The sequence below is a fragment of the Columba livia genome, chromosome 16, assembly GCF_036013475.1.
Source record: "Columba livia isolate bColLiv1 breed racing homer chromosome 16, bColLiv1.pat.W.v2, whole genome shotgun sequence".
Classification (NCBI taxonomy): domain Eukaryota; kingdom Metazoa; phylum Chordata; class Aves; order Columbiformes; family Columbidae; genus Columba; species Columba livia.
Genome location: NC_088617.1, coordinates 11,193,273 through 11,216,760, shown reverse-complemented (window position 1 = coordinate 11,216,760; position 23,488 = coordinate 11,193,273). Strand labels below are relative to the sequence as shown.

Sequence of the window (23,488 nt, the reverse complement as noted above, 5' to 3'; positions counted from 1 at the left end):
CCCCGCCCGGCGGGGTGGGTGTTCGGCTCGTCAGGCCTGGCCGCCCGCCCCGCTCGGCGCGCAGCGCTGTTGCCGTTGCTATGTACGGGCTGGTGCGGCTGCGCCCGCCCGCGCTGCTCCGCGCCTGGGGCGGCGGTTCCCGCCTCGCCCGCGTCGGCCTCCGCCCGCCGCTGCCCCCGGTAACGCTGCGATCCGCCGCCGGCAGCTCCGCCAAGGTAGGAGAGCGGGGAAAAGGGGGCCTGGGCGCCCCGCTGTGAGTGCTGCGCTGTGTGAGGGGGAAGCGCGGCCGCAGGGCCCGGCTCTGCAGGGAGATCACAGAGTCATTTGGGTTGGAAGAGACCCTCAGGGTAATAGAGTCCAGCCATAACTTAACTCTAGCACTGAACCATGTCCCTAAGAACCTCGTCTACGCGCCTTTTAAAATGCTTTCTCAACAAAATCTGCTCCTCGGGGCTGGGAGTAGGAGCAGACAAGCAGCTAAGGCAGTTGTGCAAATGGCAAAGAATTCATGGCACAAAGCAGCTCATTTGAATGCATTCGGAGCTCTGCTTTTCTCTTTTCGCTCTGGCAAATCCTATTTTGAAACATATTTAGAATCATAGAATCATTTCAGTTGGAAGAGATCCTCAGGATCGAGTCCAACCATAAGCTCATAACCATGTCCCTAAGAACCTGGTCTACACACCTTTTAAACCCCTCCAGGGATGGTGATTCCTCCACTGCCCTGGGCATCCTGTTCCAGTGCCTGACAGCGCTTTCCATGAAGAATTTTTTCCTGATATCTCTTATCCTGTCACTTGCTACTCAGGAGAAAAGACCAACAACCCTCCATGCTCCAACCTCCTTTCAGACAGCTGGGGAGCGGATCGTAGATTAAAGCACAAGTTATCCTGGCCTGGGAGTGTTTTCCACCTTTTGGGGGTGTTTTCACACCCTGTGGTGTGTGTGTTGGGGGGGGGGGGTGTTTCCTCTATGGGCTGCGGGGTTTAGCACTTCAGGTGAGTCAGGAGTACAAAAAGGGGTTTTAGGGACTCACACAGACAGAGGATCCCGGGTGGGTATTGCAGGGAGCAGCGCCCAGCCCGGCTCTGGGCGAGATAAAATACCAACATGCCCCCAGTTAATTATGTGTGTCCCTGTGCTTTCAACGTCCTGTTCATATTTTGGAGTTGGGAAGGAAAAATTTTTGTGAAATATCATTCTTTGTTCTTTTGTTTTTAATTTGAATTGACTCGGGAAAAAGCAAATGAAGGCTTTATACCCAGCTGGTTTTTGCACTGCAGTACATGAGCAAATCATCCCTGTGCTGGGTTTCTGCAGGAGACGGGGACCTGCTTTACACCCGTGTGTGCCACGATCTTGAATGAGGGCTTTCCATACAAAGCCTCATTTACAGTTTAATTTCTATAGCTTATTTTTCAGGTTACTTTCTTTAACCTCTTTACAAAGCACATGTTTCAGATTTGGTTTCATGCCTTAGTTCATCCAGAAGATGAATCTTCTCATAAATGATGTGAATAAAAATTGCTTTCTAGCAGAAATATTGTAGCAGAATTATATGGAAAATAAGTACTTTTCTTTGCCAAGTTGTATGTTATTCTGGATGTGACTGTACTGGGTAGTCTACATAATGTCTGCTGAAGTGGTACTTTGTTAACATCTTGCTTCTGTACCATTCAGAAATTGCCTGACGTGTGCCTGAAAGGGTGAGTGAATGGAATTGTGCTTAGAAAACGCAAACAAGGTGTTTTTCAGTCCTTATGATCCATCTTGCAAGTGTGGCTGAAGAGCCAGAGCTCCTCTGAGGCTTATGTATCCCTGTGGATCATCAGCTCCTGTTTTCATGGCAGCCGTCTGAAGAAAATCGTCATATTTGCTCCTTAAATAGACAATGATCATTTTTGTTTGGATGAAAAATTCACTATAAGCTTTAAATCTTAATGCACCTTCTTTACCTTCATTGTACTATCGGATTGCTCTGGAGTATATCTTAGTATGAAGTTCTACACTTTGAATTTACCCAGATATAAAACCTGTCAGTAAATTTTACTGCGACAAATATTTTCAGCGAAGTTGGGCTATTTCCGCCAGCACTGGTGTATCTGTGTAGCTGCTGTCTACACCATGACAACAGCAGCAATTCCCCGGTTCTTCCTTTCTACAGGGGGTGATTTATAGGAACTGAAATGTTGGACCTGTTCTGTGAGTAAGTTGTTAGTAAGCCAGCATCAGTCTGGTATCATGTAGGCTTCCAGTGCCGTCAGCTGCTTAATCTTGAACAAAAAGCTGTTACAAGAATTCACTGTGTAAAGCTGAGCAGTGGGTGTTAGCAAAGATCTGTGTGGCATCTCAGTCTCATCTCTCAAGCAACAGTGTGGGTGTGCCTTGGCACACATTTGGATCAAATGGAAGACTGGGACTGCGATAACTCTTTTGAATTATGAAACTTGCATTGTGTAAGAACTTGCACCGAGCTCATGTGAATAGTTGGGAAAGGGGAGCTGGCATGGGCTCTGCCACAGGCATCTGATGTAAAAGAGCAAAAGCATGTTACTGTCTTTCCCAAAGCATTCAAAACAGCACTGTGTACAAGCCACTTCTTTGATTATTTCACGTTGGTTCAACTGACTAGAATATGATATGTGCTTAATGCTAATAAATACATTTCTTTTCTCTTTTAGGATGCAGGTGTGTCACCCGAAAAGGCGGCCACAGATCCCAATGGTGAAAACAAGAAACTCAACAAAACACAGCAGCTGAAACAAGTTTTTAAAGAATATGGTGCTGTAGGGGTTTCATTCCATGTTGGAATTTCATTAGTATCTCTAGGAATCTTCTACCTGGTTGTGTCAAGGTGAGGTTTGTACACTTGTCTGTAGCCTTTAGTTAATGGTTTAGCCAAGAAAAATATTTTACCATTATGCTTATTTCTGGAAGAAGATGTACTCTATGCCTGCTTGATCTATACACAGTAATCTTTTGAATTTTTAGTCTAGACAGATCCATAAATAGAACTAATCTCCTATCAGGCTTGAAAGTAGAGGTACATGATCTTTTTGCGTAGGTTCACAGTCCGTGGTGAGCCGGTGAAAACAGCAGAGGCTGCACAAGAGTAACAAGGCAGATGAGAGAATTTTTGTTCTGCAGAGATATCTTTTGTTCTCAAGCAGTAGCATGGTCTGTACAGATACAGCCATACAAAAGTGCTGGAGCTTAGAGATAAATTTATTTTTCTGGGTGTTGAACTCAGTTTCTGCAGCTGAAACTGCAGAAGGTGGCAGCCACTAGAACAAGATTTTAAAAGAATTTGTATGTGTGTCTTCCGGTGGGAATGCAACAGTTCTGTCTGTAGAGGATGAGGTATCTCAGTTGAGGATACAGGGAAACACATTGTTTCTCAAAAGATTCCCTGCTGCTCACTGTTGGACTCCAGTGGGAATATGTGAATGCCCAGTTTCTCTTGTTTACCACATCGTGGCACAGGGTGAGAATGACATTTTTTTCTTTCAAGTACAGTTTGGTTCCCAGTCACAAGACACTACACTGGCCAGTGAAGGGGGAAGAGTTTCAGTAGCAGCTTCTCTTGGAAAATTACTCCAAACATAGGAACCGTGAGGAAAACTGCTCTGTTTATAGAGAATGAAAGTATTAATGAATCTGGTGGATAACACTTATTTGAGTTTGTAGTATCTCCTTCACTTGCTAGGTTTTAGATAAGATACTCGTCATTTTAACAGCTTGTACTCCTCTGTTAGAACACGCGAAGCATAACAAAAGGTACCTTATTTGCTTTAGGTTGATGTATATCTATGTGATAAATTTCATCAAGACACAGAGTAGACCTTATTGTAAATTTTGGGAAAATTAATTTCCAACACAAATTCACAAACTTGTAATTTTTTTTTAAATTCAAAAGTAGAGAACTAAATCTAAATTATTTCCTCTGACAGTGTTGTCCCTGCACATGCTGCAGCTATACAGGTGTAAAACTAAGAACGTATTTGACTTCACAGGGAACTTGTCAGTTTAAGAAAAAAAAAGTGCATCTGAAAATATTGCCTGTGTTGTTGCTACAAAAGTAACTTGAGCTGCTACCGCTGAAATAATTAATTGCCTTTAATATTTAACAATATCTAAACATAAATTCCAGAGTTGGAAGCATGCCATATTAAATTATCTGAAAAAAATAGCACTTTTAATTTATATTCTTTAGTGTGCAACCTTAAAATAAACTAAGAATCTTGTTTTCTTTTTCCCCAGTGGTGTGGACATGACTGCAGTTCTCTTCAAACTTGGGTTCAGTGAATCATCGTTGCAGTCTAAAATGGCTGCTGGCACAAGCACGTTTGTGTTGGCGTACGCTATTCATAAATTGTTTGCTCCAGTCCGAATCAGCATTACTATAGTTTCTGTGCCATTTATTGTCCGATACTGCAGGAAGATTGGTTTCTTCAAACCTCCCACCCCAAATCCATGATGATTTCTTACTGGTTTTTAAGTGCTCTATACCCACGTAGCTTTTCAGATTGCTGAATTCCTTTAAAAGATTTATTTGGATTCATGGCAATGCTGACCTTCGCTTGCATTTCTGACTTGTTCTTTCAGGTAAAAGTGACACTGTGAAGTGTTGTCTTTATCTTCTTTCCCTTTTGCCACCTCTTCTTTAGAAGAACTTGTTAAAATGGTATCTGGTTTCCACTGCAAGTGGTAATATAAATGCTTGACAATGAGCAGTCTCTTTAGAACACACACTTCTGGGTCTTTATCATTTAGTTTTCGGGGCCTTAAATTTTTTTCTTGTCAAAATAGAGCAGCAGCATTAGTTTATTACAGTGTAGTTGGGAAACAGTAAAATTATCTAATAGTCTGTAGAATAAACAATATCCTACTAGATTAATAGTTCTTTTGATAAGTGTACATATTGGAATCTAAGGTGGTAGGTGGGTGTTTCTTTTGTTATAAAAGGCATGTATTGTGACCCATCTTTGCAATACAACACACATGTTGAACTAACTTAAGTGGGAGTACCTGTGTGCTTAATTATTGCACAGCAATAATGGTTTTAGACAGAATAGGTGATGCACTGTTCTGAAACTACAGCTCCTTTGTGGTGCTTCCATGTTTCAAGATTTTATTGTTTGAAAATGTGTTTTATTTATGGGCTAGGAACAGGCCTTACTAAAGTATTTCTTTGCCTACACACTCAGAAGGAATCCTGAGTCTACTGAAATCAGTGTAACCAGAATTACCTCCTATGTGAACATATTCCAAAGATCACCAAGTCAGAGGCAAGGTATCTGTGGGGTTTTTAATGTACCAAGGTCTGGCTTTGTACTACAGACACATTTTTGTATGAGAACTAACCCTAGCAGCTTTCTGCTGCTGTGAATGACACTCAAATTCACATCTGAAGTCCAGACAGTACAATTCAGAGCTTCTCAAGAGCAATTCCCGGGCTTTTGTCTGGCAGACTGTTGACTGTACCAATTAGAAGTGCTTTTCATATCCCTATTTAGACACTGTTCCTGTTAGAATGTAGTTACGCAGGTATATATATATATATATTCACATACCACCTCCCAGTTAACCTAAAGACTGGATCCCAAACCTAGGTACTCAGTGAAACGTTCTGCGGCAAACCTGGCTGTCAGACTTTGGACTGTGAATTAGCTTGAGCCAGACCTGCCAGGCTTTGGCCCTGTTCCTCCTTCCAGGTCTGCTCTTGTTACATTGTCTTTCTCTTTGTGCTTACACTTACCCCGAGATGAGACTGACTGATCTGCTCATACAGGAATCTGATTAAAGTCAAGTAGCAGAAAATTACCCTGGTGATCAGGGTAATTTTATTTCTTTGGCTGAAATTTTGTAAATTGAGAGGAAGAAATAATGTGGTTAGAATGAGAGTTGGCTGAGGGAGGGAAGGAGGAACAAGTGATTCTTTTTAGTTGTGAGCAACCTATTACCTCCACTCAACCATAACATTAAATTGCACCCCAACTCCTTTCACATTCAGGAAGTCCAACCCAGAGGCTGATTGGATGCTCAGGCTCACAAGTGAGCAGGTTGTGCTCTAGAAGGTGACTCACGGCCACATCTGTCCTTGTACCTCTGGATTATTGCTACTCCTTGGTTAAGAGAGGCTTTCTGTAAGACAGGGCAAACTCTGCCCTGTGGAAGCAGAGTGTAGAGACTGACACCTGGGAACAAAGAGCCACTTGACAACAGCTTGGGCTCAGTGGGACTGTGCTGTTAAGCCTAAGGGAGGGTTTAGTGTCCTAAGATGGAAACAGTTGTAGCAGTGAGCAGGTACACATGCTGGAGGCTTGATGCACAAAACAAACACATCCATGCATAGCATAAATGAAAGAATGCATTACATAGTTAAACACTGCTCAAAATATCAGCCTTAGGAGCAGGATGTACTGAGAATGAGCTTCATTGTGGTCTCATGCCATGGGAGCTCTAAGTTGTGTCACTAACAGAGCTTATGTCACACACAGCTGCTCAGTTTGCTTGTGAACTGTGGAGCCAGTGCACAGGAGGAAGGGCTGGCAAGCTCGTTTGGACTAGCTGCTTCTTCAAAAAACACACCCAACCACACACAAACTGGACTTTTCCTGTTTGATGCCAGCTTTGCAGCATGGCTGCTGAAACTGGCAGCTTGTCCAGGGTACCAGTTGCAGCTCACTGCTACCTGATCCAGTTCTAATTAGAGCATAAGTTTCAGATCAGTTTGGCCCTCAAGGAAGCTCTGCCTTTACCCTTGCCTAATCTACTTGTCATACCTGAGATGTGGGTGGAAGCTTATTGCTGAGTGTTTTATAGGTAAAAACCGCAATAGGTACACAGCAGTTGAAGGGCACAACAACAGTACTTGTTCTTCCCTATTACCTACTGCATTTTAGAACAGCTCAAATCTTTTAAATTTTAAGGGACAGTCAGGATTTCTCAAGAATAAGTTTTACTTGGGCCTATTTTTTTTTCCTTTTCACAGAAGCCTTGCTGTGGTTTGTTTTTTATCTTTTTCCTTCCTACATGCCATCTCTGGATCAGTTTAAGACAATTCTAGAATAACAAGGAGGCATCCTTGCTTTCTTCATTTAATCAGTCATTTCTGATAATGATGTTTTGTTTACAAAGCAGGAATCTTTTAAAAAGAAGTGCACCCAAAAGTTAAGTCACCAGCACTACTAGAGATTTTCTTGCAGTAAAGAAACAGAGCTCCATGTAAATGATGACCAGAATTCAGATTACCTGTTAAGATAAATGTGGTTGTATAAACTACTGGCAATGAGTTTAGATTAAGTTTTTTTGCAAAGTATGTGTTTAATTAATTTGAGAATATATTTTGAATTCTTGCTTGTAAAAGGACCATTTTAAAAAATTATTTGTAAAATAGTGAAGATGATCTTAAAGTCTTATAATGAAAATACAATAAATTGCTTTCTCTTAGTATGCTTGAAGTGTTTTAACTGGAAAATAGTTGGTTTGTATGTTTTCTTGGTGAGTGGTCTGAGCCTTGCTGCATTTTACAGCACCAGATATTAAGATTAGTTCCTGTTACATATCCCATTTGACAACAGTACTTTCCAGATCTTTCTCTCACAGGTGCTTTCAGACCCTGTTCTTTGAATAACGGCATCAAAAAAGCAGGCTTAGCTTTCAGTGGTTGTAAAAACAAAAAAATCCACACAGTTAAGCAGCAACACATTTGGTACTTACCTTGTAATCCTGTGTTGTGATTATAGATTAGTAAGTGACCACATGGACTTTGTGGTACCATCACTTTGAGCAAGAACTTTATACCAGCTTCCTTTTTGACAGAGATGGGAACTAAGCTTATTTTGTGATCAATAGATGAGTCAAGCTGTACTCATGACAAGGACAAGTGGTTAAGAGACAGCCCGTGGAAGCGATAAATGCCATACGGAACCCTGATGGTGGCAGTATATAACAAATCTTTATTTTTAATGTTGAGTGCTTACACTTAAAACAAAATAGACAAAATAATGGACACATCATTTTTAGGACACTCAGAAATGCATTCACCTCACTCAGTCACAGGTGACACCACAGGTACGATACCCTTAGCAGCCCAGCGAGTTCGGAGGCAGATGTCTCCAGGACATTGCACTGTTCAACAAATGAGAGCCACAGCTTCCTCATCTTGTTGGAACACTGAACCATTACCAGGACAGACCACGTGATAAAAGCCTTAAACAGCTTAATACTTAGATCAGCAAACCTGGCCCACATGTAACTGGAGTTCAAGTATTAAGTATTCCACAACCCCCAGCTAAAAGTCAAATAACTTTCCATTGCAGTTAGAGTTTAAGATGACAGCCAACCCAAAGATTGCCATTGGATCCCAAGACGTGCTTTTCCTGTTGGAAGCATGACAGTAGTCAGAGTACAAGACTCCTCTTGCCAATCCCATGAGGTTACCCCTGCTAAGACTATGTTCTGGATGGAGCGACACCATCACTCTTCCTGCTGACGGGCATCTTTGTAGAGTTCGCTGTAACCCAGGGATGGAGAAGGACTTCCTTCAGGGGCAGTCGATGGAATGGGTTATGCTTGAGAAGCTTTGAAATTAAATCTCTTGCACCTTGTGTTATAAATGGAGGAAACTTGTATTCCACCTAAGGAAAGGGAAGGACAAAGATGATGTAAAAGTTCTTTGGCAATTACCAAATTAGAGAGACAAAGGGCTCCACCCTCCAAGGTACATCCAGAAAGGAAAAGTATTTCAGTGTCACTGACTATGCACCTCATGCCTATTGAGATGAGATTAAGTAGTTTCATCATAATCCTGAAGAAAACAAAAGTCCTTACTGCTTGTAGAAGTTTAATTAGTGTATTTTTCTATGTACTTCAAACAAGATTAGTTTGGTGGAACCTTTCTAGGGTATGCAAAGGGAAAAGTTAAGCTTATGTATTTTTGCTAACACCTTGAATGTTAAATATTCATTTTATAAATTAGGAAATACTTGGAGAACACTCATTGATTTATCAAAGAGAAGTTCAGATGCAGGCAGAAACAGAGTGGAACTAAGGAAGTCAGACAAGGTACCTTAAGGTCTCCTATTCTACTGAAAGACTGAAAACAGTTTCAGGGATCTAGTTTTATGCCTGTCATTGTCTTCCTACAGTTCTAGTTATAATACACATCCTTCCTCAAGGTGACCATTTGTTAAGCTTCAATAAATCAGAACTGAAAGGCAGCATAATTCAGCTGTCAAAAGAAGTGTTGGCACATACCCTAGAAATGGCTCTGTAGGTCTCCTGGTAGGTTGCTGCTTCAAAAGGCGGCTTCCCAACAAGAAATTCATAGCACAGAACTCCCAGGCTCCAAATGTCCACCTTTTCATCATGCGTTCTTCCCTCAATCATTTCAGGAGGCAAGTAGTCAAGTGTCCCACAGAGAGTTGTTCTCCTGAAGAAGAGTCCAAGTTAATCATCTACTGATTGTGGCAATTCAAAGATCCATTTCAAGAGCCAGATAAAAGCTAATCCTGGAAGTCAACTGCACCTCTGTCTACCCCAGAGAGACTCAGCACCACCAGAACACCTGGTAAAGAGGTTCCACCAGTAAATTTTTTACTTTTGCTTTAAAGCACCTTTAGTCACTGCAATCAGTCTTATCTTTCCTTTTTCATCTCATTTGCTAGATCAATAGTCTTCCTTTGTCAGGTGCAATTCAGACTAATTAAGGAAACATCGTAAGTATATTGCTATAGTGTGAAGTTTGAACACAAGTGCTGCTCTGCCATATCTCGGGGACCATTACAGCAGTACCCCAATCTGCTTCACTTGGGGCAGGTTCAGCAAGTTTTGAACTATACAAGCTGAAAAAAAACAAACAGGCTAACACCACTCCCTCCTCTGCTACATCAGTTGACTATTAAGACCTTTTGCTGCAGTGGCCCTGTTGTTCAAGGATTTCCACACCCCCACACTGTTTTAGGAAGTTCACATTTACCTCCATTCCACAACTACAAGTGTGACAAGAAAGCTAACATTTTCACAACAGCAGTATTTCACTGCAGATTATATATATTGCATTCTCACCTAGAAGATGGAGCATGCACAGACCATCCAAAGTCAGCAATTTTTAATTCTCCATTTGAGCCAAGCAGCAAATTTTCTGGCTTGATGTCTCGGTGAATCACGTTCTTTGAATGACAGTATGATAGGGCATCCGCTAGTTCTGTGACATACTGTATTTAGAAAAAGTACAAATCTTTAAAGACATCATTGGTCTAGCTTACCTGGCTACAGTAGAGCCTTTTCTAGGCATAATTAATAGTTTAAATGAGAGCAATTATTCCTTAAATCCTGGCAATACAGGCTTTGCCTGAAGTGACCAAGCACTTGCAATATTGAGCAATGCTGCATGTATTAGCACTGAACAGTAATTTTTAATTAGGAATAAGTTGGGAAGGCAAGCACACAAGCAAACTAGCATTACAGGAATCTCGGTTTCACACTACAGAATAAAGAACTTTCTCTGACAGCTAGCTTTATGCTGCAGGTATTCCACATGTGAAGAGCAAGTAATGTATAAGAAGCTAGAACAACCTACAGTAGCAGTTCTTTGCTCATCAAACTTGGTAAGCTTCTGAAGTTCTTTGTAGACTTCTCCACGAGGCGCATACTCCAGAATAAGGTAGACTCTTGTAAAGTCATGGAAGTAGCCATATAATCTGAGAATGTTGGGGTGCCTGCAAAAAGATGTAGATATTCTTCTGAACAAGGTATTCATCCATATGACTTTAATTTCCCTTTCCTGCCTTCCCCCATTCAAAGCAAGCATAGGAACTTCAACATCTTGTGTTTCTCCAGCTCACAACACATCCATTGAGGGAGCTTCATAGCAGATAGATGGCGTTTATTAAAGCAGCTGATTATCATTGAAGGTGCCAGTTCCTATGGGGTTTAGAATTTAAACTTAAGCACTTCCTGCAAAAACTAATTTATTCAGCAAGTTAGGTGTATTTTCCGGGAAACAAAACCAGAAACAAGCTCAGACTCTTAAGAAATTGCAGTTATCCATGTAAATCCAAGCAGTAGACAAGGAGGGTTTTTTTGTAATAGGAAGATGTTACCAGAGGTTAGTTCATTGCATGGTAGACAAAGGTAAATATTGGTGCAGAAAGGCAAGAATCCTAACTAGCAATTTCAAGATGTCACATGTTTAAAAAGAAACTTCTATTTTCTTCAGAGTATCATAAACAAGGTTACTTTGTTTATTTGAACATGAAGCAAAGAGTGTAACAGATCACTAAACTTTACCTAAGATGGGATTGTATTTCAACTTCTCTTCTTATCTGATGTTCTACACAGGCTTCCTCTACTTGTGTTTTAAAAAGGACTTTCAGTGCAAGAATAAATTTACTCCGCTTTTCACGTGCCAGGTACACATTTCCAAATTTTCCTTTCCCCAGAGGACGACCAACTTCAAAATCCTCAAGACACCATTGCCTTCTGCAAGAGAAAAAGAAAGTTACAAAAGCTGGGTACTTGGGTGGGCTTTGACTCCTAGGTTTACAATCTATAATGCTCCCATTCAATAGATACTTAGTGATCTGAACCAGACTTTAGTCTTTAAGAGAACACCAAGAGGATAAAATATGCACTGAGACTTTTCAAAAGAAAGTTTGGAAAGTTTCCCTCTTCCTTTCTAAAGCTTATGCACAGAGATACCAATTTCAGCCACACTACAACAAAATCAAGTGTGTGTCTAGCAAGCCAGGCTTGTTTCAACACACTGAATACAGACACATTACTAGTGCATGTCAGAACTGTTCAGGGTAGTCATGCTACAAATTAACTTCAGCCTTAGACTCCAGTCTCTTACAGGTCTGAAGGAGGCTTTGTTTTCACATATTCATCTTGTGATCAGAGCAGTAGCTATCGCTGTTCTCTCCTAGGAAGAGTTGTTTTTCATTTAGCCAGAAGTTTTTAGATTACAGGAAGTCTTTGTTTCTGAGAATTATCAGGGCAGAGTAAACTTTCCCAGTGTCATATGTTGTCTCTGAAGTGCAGGGCCACTGGTCTCCACAACCAAGGGGCTCAAGTAGCCTCAGCTTAACTACAACTTAGTTGAAGCATGAAATCCCAGAAGTTAAAACCAAACCTAATCCAACATGACTAGAAGGATTTAAGCAGGCAACTTACTTTTTAGTCTCTTCATTTTTCTTTTTCACTGTTTCTTCATTTTGTTGTTTAGAGGTGCTTTCTCCTTCAGTACTCTTTGCTATGTATAGAGAAGTACATCAACTTTATGTACCAAACCCATGAACACAACACAAAAATTCACACAGGAGCAAATCTAACTGTGCAGTATCTGCAACAGCTCTTAGAATATATTCGACGATGTTATAGCAACCTAGAATAGCTTACTATTGGCAAAGCAGCACAGCAGTTATCAGTGCTACCACAATGTAATTTTAATGTTTTATTTCAAGAAAGCTTTTAAGCTTCTCCTCCACCCCCCAAAAATATATTATCGTGTATAAGAGATTAACATGAATACTGGAATAACTGTCACATATGAATGCCAATTACATTAATTCATAACTAACAAGCATCTGAAAATTTTTAAACACCCATTTTGGCTCTAAATGGGTAATTCTGGCAACAAGGATGGTGCAGTAACATCTAAGCTGCAGCACATGCTGCTATTCTGTTTTGAGGCAAACACACGTATTAACACTTCTCTACAGGACTGTTCCCACATCATCATCACCTTCAGGTTTTCAGCACTGCTCTCTGCTTCCTAGAACAGAAGCATTTCAAGTGTCACTGCTGCATAAATACATGTAAATAATCTTCAGAATTACCAGGTACTGGAGCCGGAGGTTTTTCATTGTTCTTGCTTGGAGCTTGAGTCGTAGCAGTTGTTTGTGCCAGAAGTCTTGGTCGGGGCTGCTGGGTTGTCTGATTATGAGACAGTTTTTGGTTTGACAGTACAGGTTTTTGTGATTGCACAGGAACTCGCTGGGCAAAGTTTGAAGAACATGCAACACGTGCTTGCATGCCACTGTTGAGTACGCGGCTTTGTGCGGAACACTGAGATACAGGAACACGTTTTGGGCCATCCTCAATGGGATTAGCAACCTTCAAAAAGAAAAGATCATATATAAATTGTATAACAGCATACCAGAGATCATATGGCTCCATTCAGCACAGCAGAAAAAGAACCACGAAGCACATTAACAGAAGATGTTAGAGTAGTGTGATCTTATGGCTTATCAATGCAAACATTTCTAAACGTCTACATTGACAAGAGAAAGTTAGCAGTTTTCTTCAACAGCATACTTATTTATAGCTAGCAGAAGAACTTTTCCACACACTTCTGAAGAACATCAGCCACAGGCAGCAAGAGAGCAGACCTTTGCTATAAAAACATACACTGTTTGGAGTCACTGCTTCCTTCAGTGTTGTTTGTCTTACATATCCTGCACTGCCATGGGAGTTCAGCAGAACAAAGCAAGTTTATTTAGTCAGGTTCAGCTATCTACTTTTAATCTTTTGCTTCCAGTAAGGGAAAGTAGTTTAGGCTTATATTTAAGAAATTCTAACTTGTTCTAGGATACTTTGCCTACAGAGAAGTTCAAATGCTTCTCACTTTTTTGACCCTGTAACATCACCTACGCAACAATTTGTACTTTTTTTACTCCCCTGGATATTATTTAGCCTTTTAGTTCAGTTCACTAAAAATAATGTATTGACAGCTTAATTAAAAAGAGGCTTTGCTTATGCTATGCTGAAATCTTCCCAGGACCTGCTTGATTTTAAGCTAAAATAGTGAAAAAGTGCCTATATTTGCATATAGAAAATAATATGTAACCAGGATAGTCTTGACATACAGAGGCATATCAATAGTGACATTAACACAGTGCTTGCTTTTGCAAGCTATATCTGGAATAAGTTGGCTACATACATTTACTCTCTCCTTATGCTATACTTAAAACATGACGAGGATTTCTCAGTTCAGGTATGGCATACTAATATTAACAATAATTTTAAAAATTCAGTTCACTCCTTGGCAATTATTCCCTGCACCCATAAAACGTTGTTTCAGAACAGTTTTTCCTCATTTTGCAATTTAGTACAGTAAATAACTACAACATACAGTCTGAAACCCATAGCTCTGGTGTGAAAAGGAGAAAAACACCCACCAACCCACTAAGTCACTTACTTTGGCAGCGCGACCAGAGCATCGAGAATGGTTCTCTTTTGTATTCTTGTCCATAATGCCCGAGAGGAAGAGCTTCGCCTACAGGTAAGACATAGCGGACAGGGATCAGTTCCACTGAACACGCGGCCCATTCCTCCGCAATTCCAACCCGGGAGGCCCCGCGGCAGGGCCCGGAGCGGCCTGGACTGGCCCCTCCCGCCGCAGCACACCACTGCCCCACAGCCGCCAGCCTGCACTCACAGCTCTCCCCGGCCCGGCCCGGCCCGGCCCTACCAGCACCTCCGGCAAGCAGGCCCCCTCGTATCGCGGCCCTGCCCGCGTCTCCACCGCGCAGCCCAGGCACCGCTCACCCTCAGCTCCGCTCCCTCCGACCGCTGCGGCTGTTTGAATTCAAACCGCCCTCCCTTAAATACCCTTTAAACTACCGCCTCTCGCCATTGGCCCCTCTCCCGCCAGCCGCGCCCGCTGATTGGTTCTTTTTCAACGGGCCCGCTCGCCGATTGGCTCTCTGCACGCTCCGCTCGTTGCGAGGCCGAGCCCCGCCGCCGTGAGCCTCTGGGGCGCATGCGCAACGGCAGCCTGCTGCGTATCCCGAGCCGGTCCCCCCGCCCGCCCCGAGGGCGGTGTTTGCGCTACTTGCGTACTTTACGTACCGTCTCTCCGCCGCTGGCTCCTTCCGTACTCCAAGTGCGTGGATCGGCGCCCGCTCACACACTTTTCTCCGCGAAGTCTCTTCCTGGCCGGGTCTTCCGTTACGCAAATCGCGTACGCCCAGACCACCCACCTGTGGCAACGCTACAACTATCGTCCCCTCCTCACAGCCACCGAGGCCTCGCAGCGCGTCGGCGGCGGCAAGGGCCTCAGGTTAGTCCCGCATCCCGCCAGGCACCGGCCTCTTCCCTCTGCTCCTCCACGCACGCACCCGCCGGCCCGGGCCGAGGGAGAAGCGGTGCTGCCACCTCGCGTGGAGCCGAGCGCGAGTGGGGCCGGGGGCCATTGTGTGCAGCCAGCCGAGGTAGGTGCCCCGGGTGGCAGCTCGCAGCCCCGAGCAGTGGGCAGCAGGGCGGAGGGGTGCAGCAGGCCTCTGCCTCGCCTGCACCCGGACGTGCGGCCCAGGGCAGCGCTCCACGTGCCGCCAGCTCTTGAGGACAAGCGCCAAGGGGACACCTGCCCCGGCACACCCAGCGCACCTGGGGCACCTGCGCCAGCCCCTCGTGTCCCGCCAGCGGTGACCCGCAGCCCGTGGCACCCTCCGCAACCGCGCCGGTTCTTGAGACGCCGCCGGACGACACGGTCAGTGAGTGCTGTTTGTGAGCAGCAGCGTCGAAGGAGCTGCTGTCTGAGCTGCCGAGGGGTCCTGCTCACACCCGTGAGGGGACCTTGGCCGCCGAGTGACGGGCGGCTGCCGAAAACAGGTTCGGTACTTCGGGCCTTTGAAGAACCTTGATCGAAGGCAACTTTTAACTGTCCCTGCGGTGCTGAAAACAAGTGCGAAGGCAACCCTAAGTGTGTGTGTTGGTGTTTACAAGGGATTCAGGATAGGGAAAAAGAAGATGTCGGGTCGGCGTGTCGCTGCGGCGTGTGATAGACGTCAGCTGCCACGGGGCGTGGGTAGCATGGCATCCCCCCTGCTTGACCCACGGCCGCTTCGACTGCCGTTTCTTGAGGCTGACGTGAGTAGGACGCGGGGGGGTGGCGGTGAGCGCTGGGGACGGGCGCTCAGCCCGCTCGGACACCTTGCGAGGCGCTTGCGGCTGCGCTGCCCGGGCGGCGGGGGTTGTCGGGGGGGCCCGCAGCGCTCATTGCCAGCGACTTGTTATTTCACAGCCCGTTCGCGTCCCCGTGTTTGGGATCCCGGTGGCTCAGCGGAAGGGGCGTTTCCGAGCTTTGCAGCTTGGGATACAAAAGAACCCTGGGCCCTCCCGCTTCCCATCAGCCACCCTCTCGTTGGGAGCCGCCCCCCCTCCCTTTCCGGCCGTTCTTCGGGGTCTGCCACCCGCCTCCTGCCCTCCGGCCTCCCCGGACGGGGCGGGGAGACAGGGGACACGGGGACAGCGGGGCGGGGGAACAGGGGACAGCGGGGCGGGCCGCCGCCCCCGCCAGACTGCTCGGGGGCTGCCTCGGCGCGTCACCCGTCACGTGACCCAGTTGGGCCCCGCGCGCGTGGTGTGCCGGTCATGTGATGCTGCCGTTCTCTCCTTCAAGACTCGCCTCCAATCGATTTGCGGGCGCTCGATGCAGCAGCCTTCGCGGAGGAGTATCCTGCGGTCCCGGCCGCCGCCGCCGCCTCCTCCCCTGCCGCCGCCGCCAATCGATGCGCTCCGGGCTCCGGTCGCCATTTTAGGGGGAGAGCGAGGGAGGCAGAAGGAAGGGCCGGTAGGTACCGGGATCGCGTTGGGTTCCGCTGCCCGGGCCGGGGCTCCCCCTCCGCGGCGCTGGGAGCCCGCTTCCCGTGAGCGCTGCGCTCCGCTCTGAGCGCTCCCCGCCCTCATTGAGCCCCGCTCCCACACGCCCCCTCCCCGCCCGGTCGCTGGTCCCGGTGCTGGGTCTCGCCGGGAGCGGGAGGAGCCGCGGGGGTTGCGGGCTGGGCTGGGCTGGGCCGGGCGGGCTGGGCCGGGCCGGGCTGGGCCGGGCTTGGCGGGGGGCGGTCGGTTCCCACACGGTTCGCGTTATTCGCCCGCCGGTGCCCGGGACTGGGCGGGAGGCACCGGCAGAACCGCTCTGCTCGCTGGCGCGTTGTCGCCGCGCTCTCCTCCGTTCCTCAACACAGCCCGTGTTCTGTCCGCTGCCGAGGTTTTAATTTCTGCTGCAAACAAGTGCAACAGGTTTTTCCTTTTTTTCCCCCCTCTCCTCCATTTCTACATCTGATTCCTACCTAAAACACAGCAGTATTTGGTGTCTGCGCTGAAATCCAGCAGGATGTGCCTTATTAAAAGGTTGCGATTGTTCCATGTGGCTCTCTTGTATGTGATTTTTCTTCTTTCTTTATTTCAGGCCCCTCCGAGGCAGTCCTTGCTCACAATGTATAGAACAAAAGTCAGTTTGAAAGACCGTCAGCAACTTTATAAACTGATAATTAGTCAGCTGCTATATGATGGATACATAAATATTGCCAATGGCTTGATAAATGAGATAAAACCACAATCAGTCTGTGCACCATCTGAACAACTGCTGCACCTAATTAAGTTAGGTAAGCCAGAATAAGAAGCTAATGTAAAAGTTCGGTTTCTGAATCCCTATCTTACATTCTTATGAATTAACAGGTTAGCGTTGCTGAAAAGAGACATTTTATGCAAAGGTTCTGTGTAGTAATAGCATATTTTTGTACATTTAGAAGCAGCCTTTGCCTCCATGGCACATTTTATTCTTCAGTATGCGTTAAAAGCAAAACAGGTCACTGAGTATTGTCAGAACCTGTTTGTTTGAACCACTGTAACACGTAAGAATACCTGCCCAGGGTCCTGCGTGACTAGCGACCTTCTAAAAGGGTAAATGGGATCACTCAGCCCACAGACCTCATAGAAAGTTGACCCGCACGGTTCTCTGCCAACTTTAGAAATATTTTCAATATGGTTCTTCCTGGCAGTGTTGGAAAGGGAGCAAACCCTTCCATTGGCAATCTTCACTGGCTTCTATATGTCAGTCTCAAGAAAATCAGCTCTGCAGTTTAGGGTCTCAAAGGTGTCGTCTGTTCGCTCTCTGTGTATCTTTCTCTTTGAAAGTGCGTCTGTGCCGCGGTAGGTGGTGAAAGCACCTGAGCTGCTGTTGAAACGAGCTGAGTAAGTCCCTGGAAGAGATCTTGCTGTAACTTTGTGCTGTCACTGAACTGGTTCTGCTGCCTGAACTAGTTGAGCTCCAAGGGTAAAAATATGTGAAGCCTTGTGGCTGTTTGAAATAGGAACGCTAGACTTGCAATTTGGAGGTGATAGCAACAAAAACTTTTATTTCACGTTTGATCACAGACACGTAGCTGAAAATTCTTGTATCTGCCCCGTTAGCACTTGCAGTGCTGAATTGTCTTTGTTCTCCAGACGCATCCAGGAAATTTAAAAAGAAATAAAAATCTGTAGAGTGGGTGTGAAGAGGAGTAAAAATTTCCATTTGCAATGCTGAGATACTTGTTCGTGGAGTGTATGTTTGTGGTTTTTTTTTTCTTCAATGCAATAAAGCAGAAAATTAAAAATCTGCAAATGCTTCAGTTGTTTACTTCACATCTCATTTAATAATGTTGGGGCTTGATTCTCACTCTGTGAAAAGCTGCCTAGAGGCCTGCTGATGTTTTCAGTAACTGATTGTCAGCGCATTTATCAGAACTTACCATCCTACAATATTTGCTGGTGGTGTTTCCACAGTTAATTTTAGGAGCTGTGTTCTGCTCTGACATAGACAATGTACCTCATTGCTCAGGAGAAGCAGCGCTGTAGAACTAAATCTGCTCTGCCAGCTTAGCTTTGTTCAGCAGGGGCTGCCTCTCTTCAAGCCGGCCTTGTCACTGTCACAGGAATTTGTAGCGCAGATCTGGCCACAGCATGTCTGTCTGAGGACAACCCTAACCTGGTTTAAGTGCATCAACTTCTCTCTTTTCAGGAATGGAGAACGATGACAGTGCTGTTCAATACGCAATCGGACGGTCAGATACGGTAGCTCCAGGCACAGGAATTGACTTGGAATTTGATGCAGATGTACAGACCATGTCTCCTGAGGCTTCTGAATACGAGACTTGTTATGTCACATCTCATAAAGGACCGTGTCGTGTAGCTACGTATAGCAGAGACGGACAGTTGATAGCTACGGGATCTGCTGATGCCTCAATAAAAATTCTTGATACAGAGAGAATGTTGGCCAAAAGCGCTATGCCTATTGAGGTAAAATATGACTTGAATCATTACTGCTTTGTGAATTCCTGTGGTGCAGTCTGTTTCACGCCATGTCTGTGCCTTGTGGCTGGCTCAGTGGGTTGGACTAAAGATCTGGCTCACCGTATTTCCTACTCCAACAGTGGCTCATAAAGTACCCTTGAAAAGGAAGAAGAAACGTGGCCAGTATGCACGTGTAGCTTCTGGCAGCAGTCTGCAGAGTTGAGCCAGAAGTTGCTTGTAATAGTTGCTGATAATTGCTGTATTGTATGAACACAGTTCGTTTTTGAAGCCACTTTTGGCTTCTGCAGCCTCCAGTGGCTGTGTGTTTCAGAGCTGTTTCACAGAATATGGATTTATTTGCTTTATTTTTTCTCCAATACATTTATCAGGTAGTAATTTAAAAGTTGGAGGGGTTTTGCAGAGAATACGCCCATATTCTCAGCAGCATCCTGCATGAGTTAAAAGTTGCAGTTTTCCAGGTTGATGCAGCTTCTCTTAATTCTTGCAGTAACACAGTATTTTGATTTGGGCTGTTTATGAAGAAGGTAACATGTTTTCTTGCATCAGTTCTCTGCTACTGAAACTGATTTGTCCTTGAGCAAGTCAGTTGGCCTTTGTAAAGATAGAGGGTTCTTATAACACCATATAATGGGCCTTCGAATAAGTAAGATAATAGCGATTGTCTGCCTAGTTGTGTCAGAAAGGGAGCTGTTGTTTCCCACGTGAGCAAGTATAAAACCTACTTTTGCTGTCAAAAGCATGTTCTCCTTTCTAACACTCTAACTTGTTGAATGTTCTTTGTAGGTCATGATGAATGAGACAGCACAGCAAAACATGGAAAATCACCCTGTTATTCGGACTCTGTACGATCATGTGGATGAAGTTACATGTTTAGCTTTTCATCCAACAGAACAGATCCTAGCGTCTGGTTCAAGGGACTACACGCTTAAATTGTTTGATTATTCAAAACCTTCTGCCAAAAGAGCCTTCAAATATATACAGGTTAGATCCAGTACCAGTTCAGAACAACCAAAGCTTGAATGTATAAGTACTGAGGGATGAGTGAGCTGGATTGTGCTGGAGTTTATAACTGGTTAGGTACGCAGGAGTACACAGCTACAAAATTTGCAGATGTTATGGCAGTTACACGTTAGGAGTTTGTGCATAATGGATACCTATAGTGTTTAAATCTAGCGCCCGTCTGCTTGTTGTTAATCTAGACCTAATCTAATGTGGGTAGCTCTGAAGTCAATTATCTTTATTTTGGAGGAGAGTTTGGGATTACGTGGTGTTGGGCTTTGGGGTGCGTTGGGCTGACGAAGCCTCCTGTCGCTTTTGTGCCATATCGCAAAAACGAGTGGGGCGCTGCAAGCTTCTGTGGGACAAAAACTATGACACGTTTAAAGGTAGCCTGTCATTTTAATCCTATAGGAAGCGCTTTCTATTTTGCAAAATCAGAACAAGCTGTGATGATAATTTAACTAGTTTGCTAGTACTTTAATGCCACCAGAATTGACACTTCCATTTCAGGTTTTTTTTCCTTTCTTACACAAATTATGTATTTTTGATCAAACAGGAAGCAGAGATGTTGCGCTCAATTTCTTTTCACCCCTCGGGAGATTTCATACTTGTTGGTACCCAGCACCCTACTTTGCGACTGTATGATATCAATACTTTCCAGTGTTTTGTGTCTTGCAACCCTCAAGATCAGCACACTGATGCCATATGTTCAGTAAATTACAACGCAAGTGCAAACATGTACGTGACGGGAAGTAAGGATGGATGCATCAAACTGTGGGATGGTGTTTCAAATCGCTGCATCACTACTTTTGAGAAGGCACATGATGGAGCTGAAGTCTGTTCTGCTATTTTTTCCAAAAATTCAAAGTATATCTTATCAAGTGGGAAAGACTCTGTAGCTAAACTATGGGAGATATCCACTGGTCGGACACTGGTCAAATACACAGGTATGTGGCAGGTGACCTTCCAGGTACCTTCTTTTTCAGGTACTGACCCACAGCAGGGATGGTAATATTGTTGGAAAATAGTAATTCATAAAGGCAATGGGAGACTGCTGCTTTGAGGATAAATTGCCCCAAACTTCTGAAAATACTTAATGCATGCTTATTCCAGAAGAGAAGCTGTGATTCTTGTGTGTTAGTTGGCTTAAATGTACTTAGTCTGAGTAGATTTTGGAGACTTTTCTGACATCATTACTCCGTTGATTTGGAGGGAAGTTATTACTAAATTATGGAAAAGTAAAAAGGAATGTTGCCCTAAGAACTAGAGCGTTTGTGCAGAGGGTTTTGTTTGGTGTACTAAAGTTTTTCTTTAGTACATTTTAGAAACAGTGATTATTAAAACAAAACTGCATCGGTGCTTTTCTTGCAGGTGATCATTTTGATTTTGTTTCTGTTTATTGGTAGAGTAGGGGCACAGTTTAAACTGGAGAAGTCAACAGTAAAAGCTGATTCTTCCTTTTGAGAGGGGGAAGCTTTTGGTTCGAGCAATAACCTGCTTAAGCAATAGCAGTCATAGCATGAAAGGAGAGAGGGTGTTGAAAACTTTGTGTATCAGCTTTTGGGATGTCTGGTCCTTTATTTTGCTCCCAGCCAGCAGGGTGCAGCACCTCCTCAATAGACTCCTGCAAAACCTGAGGTAGGACGCAGGTGTGCGTGATGCAAAAGTACATGCCCATATAGGAAACACACGGTTTATTTCAAGGGCATGGAGGGAAGGAGTAGCCAAGGTAGGTCATACAGTGTGTCATATTATATATATATGTATTAAAAACAAAAATTGCCATTGATATTGAGGATATCTGTGGTCTTTCCCCTTAGTTACAGCTGTGAGCCTTATAGTAGAAATGTAAGGCAAAAGTGCTCTTAACTTTAAGTAGCCATGCTCAACCTGAGTGGTTGGACTTGACTGACACACTGGGTGTAGTTAAGCTTTCTGTCTTCTAAGGAAGTTTAGACTCTACTGTGTATATAACTACAAAGGAATATTCATTTTTGATTCACCTGTTGTACATGGAAGTTGTGGACTAATGGAGAAAATCATGCTCCTTTGTAGACTGCAGAAATTGATACTTATGGGACGTTTATTCTTAGGTCTTTAGAAACTTCCTAAAGCTGATCCTATTTGGGTTAATGTTTTGCTGCATATATTTAGGAGCTGGTTTGAGTGGACGACAAGTACACAGGACACAAGCTGTCTTCAACCACACAGAAGATTATGTGCTGCTTCCAGACGAAAGGACCATCAGTCTCTGCTGCTGGGATTCGAGAACTGCTGAACGGAGAAATCTTCTTTCTCTTGGGCACAACAGCATTGTTCGTTGCATTGTCCATTCTCCCACCAACCCTGGCTTCATGACCTGCAGTGATGACTACAGGGCAAGATTTTGGTACAGAAGGTCAACGACAGACTAAGGACAGCTTTATAAAACAGTGGTGATCCGGATTCATGATATCAACTTGTATTGATTGTACTGCCAACAGATGCCTAGATGAAAGCTGCGCTGTCTGTTTCTTAATTCTGTCAAATGTGGCAGAAAAATATCAAAGTACTGAGACTAAGTTTTGCCCCACACTAATTTTTTTTATTAGTGTGTCTGGCATTAATTTTTGTAAGTCATCTGTAATTGTTCTCAAGGAGTAGGGGGGGGTGGAATGAAATGATCCTCACAGGAAGGATTAAGCCTGTTCTTCTGTCTTTCTAAATCCCGCGAAAGATAATGTGACTGTATCTTGCTCAAACTGGGCAGTAGGAGCCAGTTTTGCTCTGCATTGTATCTGTGCAATCCCACCCAAGTCTGTTTAAAGAATGGATTACACAAGTAACAGCAGAACTTGGCAAATATTTTAATGAAGCCTTAAACTGCCTTCAGTTCCGATTAATTCTTTGCAAAGCTCTGGTTTGTATCTTTTAGTCTGGGGCTTTTTTTAGTGGATTTTTTTTTATTGGCCAAGTGGACCTTCAATTCTGAGCCAGTCTTGTGCCATAAGAATTTGAAACAGGTTTTTAAGTTCTTTAGGTGAATTCAAGAAATGATGTTCTAGTTCTGGTATTAAAGCTCAGACTTGAAATCTTGCCTTCTTTTGAATTTGTCTTAACAAGTGGGATCTCTAATCATAGTATTTTCCAGGAACGTCCACATTGCAACTGTGAAATGTGACAGTGCTGCAACACGTGAAAAAGAATCGTTTTGCCACAGAGACCTTCAGTATTGTCTCAAAGAAACTGTTGTGCATGTTAATTTTTGTATGTGTACCTCAGATGTGTCACTTTGCTTCATTTTATTGAGGAATTTTCATTCTGTCTGTTACACAGCACTTGAATTACAATTTCTTTTTCTATTATCCAAAAGCCCGGACTTGCTGTTTCTTCTCCCTGTTACACGAATAGTCCTGAGTTTCCC

General features: G+C 44.2%; 3 protein-coding genes across 5 annotated transcripts; 2 read left to right on the top strand and 1 right to left on the bottom strand.

Annotated features, from left to right (window-relative positions):
* Positions 1-30: 30 nt before the first annotated feature.
* Positions 31-7,452, top strand: FAM210B (family with sequence similarity 210 member B). The gene is made up of 3 exons (XM_065032473.1): positions 31-215; positions 2,682-2,854; positions 4,261-7,452. The coding sequence occupies exons 1-3, from the start codon at positions 81-83 to the stop codon at positions 4,475-4,477; spliced, it is 525 nt and encodes a 174-aa protein (XP_064888545.1). The 5' UTR covers positions 31-80; the 3' UTR covers positions 4,478-7,452.
* Positions 7,453-7,941: 489 nt separating this feature from the next.
* Positions 7,942-14,997, bottom strand: AURKA (aurora kinase A). 3 transcript variants are annotated; one of them, XM_065032472.1, is made up of 9 exons: positions 14,860-14,997; positions 14,207-14,284; positions 12,846-13,122; positions 12,181-12,259; positions 11,296-11,487; positions 10,586-10,724; positions 10,072-10,220; positions 9,262-9,436; positions 7,942-8,642 (listed from the first exon to the last, which is right to left on the bottom strand). In XM_065032472.1, exons 2-9 carry the CDS (start codon positions 14,258-14,260, stop codon positions 8,457-8,459), a joined length of 1,251 nt encoding a protein of 416 aa, XP_064888544.1. In that variant the 5' UTR covers positions 14,261-14,284; positions 14,860-14,997; the 3' UTR covers positions 7,942-8,456. The 3 variants fall into 3 exon arrangements, with proteins under 3 accessions (XP_064888544.1, XP_005499681.1, XP_021139342.1); XM_005499624.3 differs by lacking the exon at positions 14,860-14,997 and adding an exon at positions 14,557-14,763; XM_021283667.2 differs by lacking the exon at positions 14,860-14,997 and adding an exon at positions 14,480-14,581.
* Positions 14,998-15,121: 124 nt separating this feature from the next.
* Positions 15,122-23,436, top strand: CSTF1 (cleavage stimulation factor subunit 1). Its single transcript, XM_065032471.1, has 7 exons — positions 15,122-15,879; positions 16,412-16,582; positions 17,201-17,396; positions 18,794-19,071; positions 19,870-20,067; positions 20,642-21,032; positions 22,240-23,436. Exons 1-7 carry the CDS (start codon positions 15,760-15,762, stop codon positions 22,497-22,499), a joined length of 1,614 nt encoding a protein of 537 aa, XP_064888543.1. The 5' UTR covers positions 15,122-15,759; the 3' UTR covers positions 22,500-23,436.
* Positions 23,437-23,488: the final 52 nt, after the last annotated feature.